At 51.8% G+C, this 2,882-nt stretch overlaps 1 protein-coding gene across 1 annotated transcript in view; it reads left to right on the top strand.

Annotated features, from left to right (window-relative positions):
• Positions 1–2,882, top strand: part of FERMT3 (fermitin family member 3) — an 11,989-nt gene that overhangs the window by 6,523 nt on the left and 2,584 nt on the right. The window contains exons 7-10 of the mRNA XM_023747355.1: positions 2,086–2,193; positions 2,355–2,489; positions 2,567–2,616; positions 2,709–2,838. Of these exons, the coding sequence (XP_023603123.1) occupies positions 2,086–2,193; positions 2,355–2,489; positions 2,567–2,616; positions 2,709–2,838 (423 nt within the window). The remainder of the gene's footprint in view (positions 1–2,085; positions 2,194–2,354; positions 2,490–2,566; positions 2,617–2,708; positions 2,839–2,882) is intronic.

Genomic DNA, 2,882 nt, shown 5'->3' with positions numbered 1-2,882 from the left:
TGTTCTTTTTGTGTGTCTTTTTAATTAAATTTTTGTTAAAGTGATATAGGATGGCTTAAGGAGTTAAATAGTCCTGGTAGGTTTGTAAAACAGCAACAGCTTTAGCGGGTTTGGCTCAGTGGATAGAGCGTCAGCCTGAAGACTGAAGGGTCCCCAGTTTGATTCTGGTCAAGGGCACAGGCCTGGGTTGTGGGCTCGATCCCCAGTAGGGGGCGTGCAGGAGGCAGCCGATCAATGACTTTGTCTCATCATTGATGTTTCTGTCTCCCTCTCCCTTCCTCTCTGAAACCAATAAAAAAATATATATTAAAAAAAAAAGAACACGGACTATGACATTTCATATGTCTTTTGGTGAACATAGGTACACATTTCTTTTCTTTAAGAAATGGGGAAGTTAACTTTTTTTTAAAGTTATATATTGATTGATTTTAGGAGAGAGAGGGAATCGTTGTTCCACTTATTGATGCATTCATTGGTTGCCTCTTGTATGAGCCCTGACTGGGGATTGAACCTGCAACCTTGGTGTATGGGGACGATGCTCTAACCAACTGAGCTACCCGGCCAGGGCCAGGTACACATTTCTGTAGGGCGCATACCCCGAGCGGAATTGCTGGGTCCCAGGGCAGACACTGTGGTAGGTAAACAGCTTTCCAAAGTGGTTGTACCAACTGACACCCCTCAGCAGGGTGGTTCCACAGCCTCCCCAGCACAAGGCATTTCCTGTCTTCTCCACTGTGGCCATTCTGGTAGGTGCGTAAAGATCACTCATCTTGGTTTTGGTCTATATGTTATTCAAAACAGCTGTACTGAGATATGATTCTCTTGTCGCTGTCTGGGTGCCATAAAAGGCACCCCATTGTAAGCATTCAGTTTGGTTATTTTTAGTAACTGTCACCACAGTCCAATTTTAGAACATTTGCGTCACCCCACAAGGTTCTCTAGTGCCCACTTGTAGGCATTCCTCCCCCCACACCTGACCCCAAACAACCAGGGACCTGCTTTTTATGTGGCTTTAATTTACATTTCCCTGAGGACTAATCAAGCTGAGCCCTTTTTCTTTTTTTTTTTTTTTAAATATATTTTATTGATTTTTTACAGAGAGGAAGGGAGAGAGATAGAGAGCCAGAAACATCGATGAGAGAGAAACATCCATCAGCTGCCTCCTGCACATCTCCCACTGGGGATGTGCCCGCAACCCAGGCACATGCCCTTGACCGGAATCGAACCTGAGACCCTTCGGTCCGCAGGCCGACGCTCTATCCACTGAGCCAAACCGGTTTCGGCTGAGCCCTTTTTCATTTGGCCCTTAGCCACTTGGAAATCCTCTTCTGTGAAATTTCTGTTCAAGTTTTCCCCCCAATTTTTATGTTGACTTCCCTGTCTTTTTCATACTGCTTTGTAGTTCTTTATGTATTTGGTGTATGAGCACCTTGTCGATCAATATGAATATATTTTTCCACTCTGTGCTTTGCCTTTTCATTCTCCTAATGGTTAATTTTATATATGTGCTGCCAAAGCGAGCACATTAATGGCTTATTTTGGTAAAGTTCCTAATTTTAATATACTTTGATTTATATTTCTTGTACAATTAACATCTTTTTTTAATGTTTTTATTTATTTTTTAGAGAGGGAGGCAGGGAGAGGGAGAGAGGGAGAAACATCAATGAGAAACATTGATCGGCTGCCTCTTGCACGCCTCCCAATGGGGGCATGTCTTTTAAATTAAATTTTTGTTAAAGTAATATAGGATGGCTTAAAGAGTTTCTTTTCTTTTCTTTCCTTTTCTTTTTTGCAGCTGTTTTGTTTATAGCTCTTATCACACTCTTGGATCACTTTACCTATTTATTGATTGGTTTACTCGGTCCCCCTTCTGCCCTCAGCAAAAGTTCCGAGGGGAAAAGGTGCCAGTCACCTGGGCCGAGGGGGCGTGAGGCTGGGGTTGGGATCGTCTGCCCACGTGGGGCCGCCCAGCGAGCTGCCACAGCACCGAGGGCAGGGCTGAGGGCTGAGGCTCCAGGGGCTGGGCACAGGGTGCTCAGGGCACTTGACACCTGACCAACCCACCCCCTCCCCCAACGGCTGCAGACAGACCCGGTGCGGCTGACCCAGCTGTACGAGCAGGCGCGGTGGGACCTGCTGCTGGAGGAGATTGACTGCACCGAGGAGGAGATGATGGTGTTCGCAGCCCTGCAGGTGCCAGGCGGCCGGGGCCCGGGGTGGCAGGGGTGCAGGCCAGGCCCGGGGCAGGAAGGGTCCTCCAGGTGGGGGCCCCATCTCCAGGGAAGCCCAGCTCAGGGCCGGGCTGGGCGGATGGGCTGCCCACTGAGCCCGCCCTGGCCATGCGCCCCTCCCAGTACCACATCAACAAGCTGTCGCAGAGCGGGGAGGTGGATGAGCCCGCGGGCTCGGACCCGGGGCTGGACGACCTCGACGCAGCCCTGAGCAACCTGGAGGTGAAGCTGGAGGGCTCGGCGCGCACGGATGTGCTGGTGAGAGGGGCTCGGTCAGGGTGGGTCAGGGTCAGGGTCAAGCCAGAGCCAGGCCCGCTGACTCCTCTCCTCCCCAGGACAGCCTCACCGCCATCCCAGAGCTGAAGGACCATCTCCGCATCTTGCGGTGAGTGGGGGGCAGAGTTGGCAGCCCCGCGGGGGGCGGGGGGCAGTGTGGAGAGAGGAGGAAGGTGGCCTCTGACCCCGCCTCCCCCTCAGGCCCCGGAAGCTGACCCTGAAAGGGTACCGCCAGCACTGGGTGGTGTTCAAGGAGACCACGCTGTCCTACTACAAGAGCCAGGACGAAGCCCCGGGGGACCCCATTCAGCAGCTCAACCTCAAGGGTGACGTGAGGGGCTGGCCCGGGGGGCGGGGGGTGCATCGCCTGTCCTC

This window comes from Myotis lucifugus, unplaced genomic scaffold, assembly GCF_000147115.1.
Source record: "Myotis lucifugus unplaced genomic scaffold, Myoluc2.0 scaffold_845, whole genome shotgun sequence".
NCBI lineage: Eukaryota > Metazoa > Chordata > Mammalia > Chiroptera > Vespertilionidae > Myotis > Myotis lucifugus.
The sequence above is the reverse complement of the archived record's forward strand: the minus strand, read 5'-3'. Positions and strand labels throughout refer to the sequence as shown.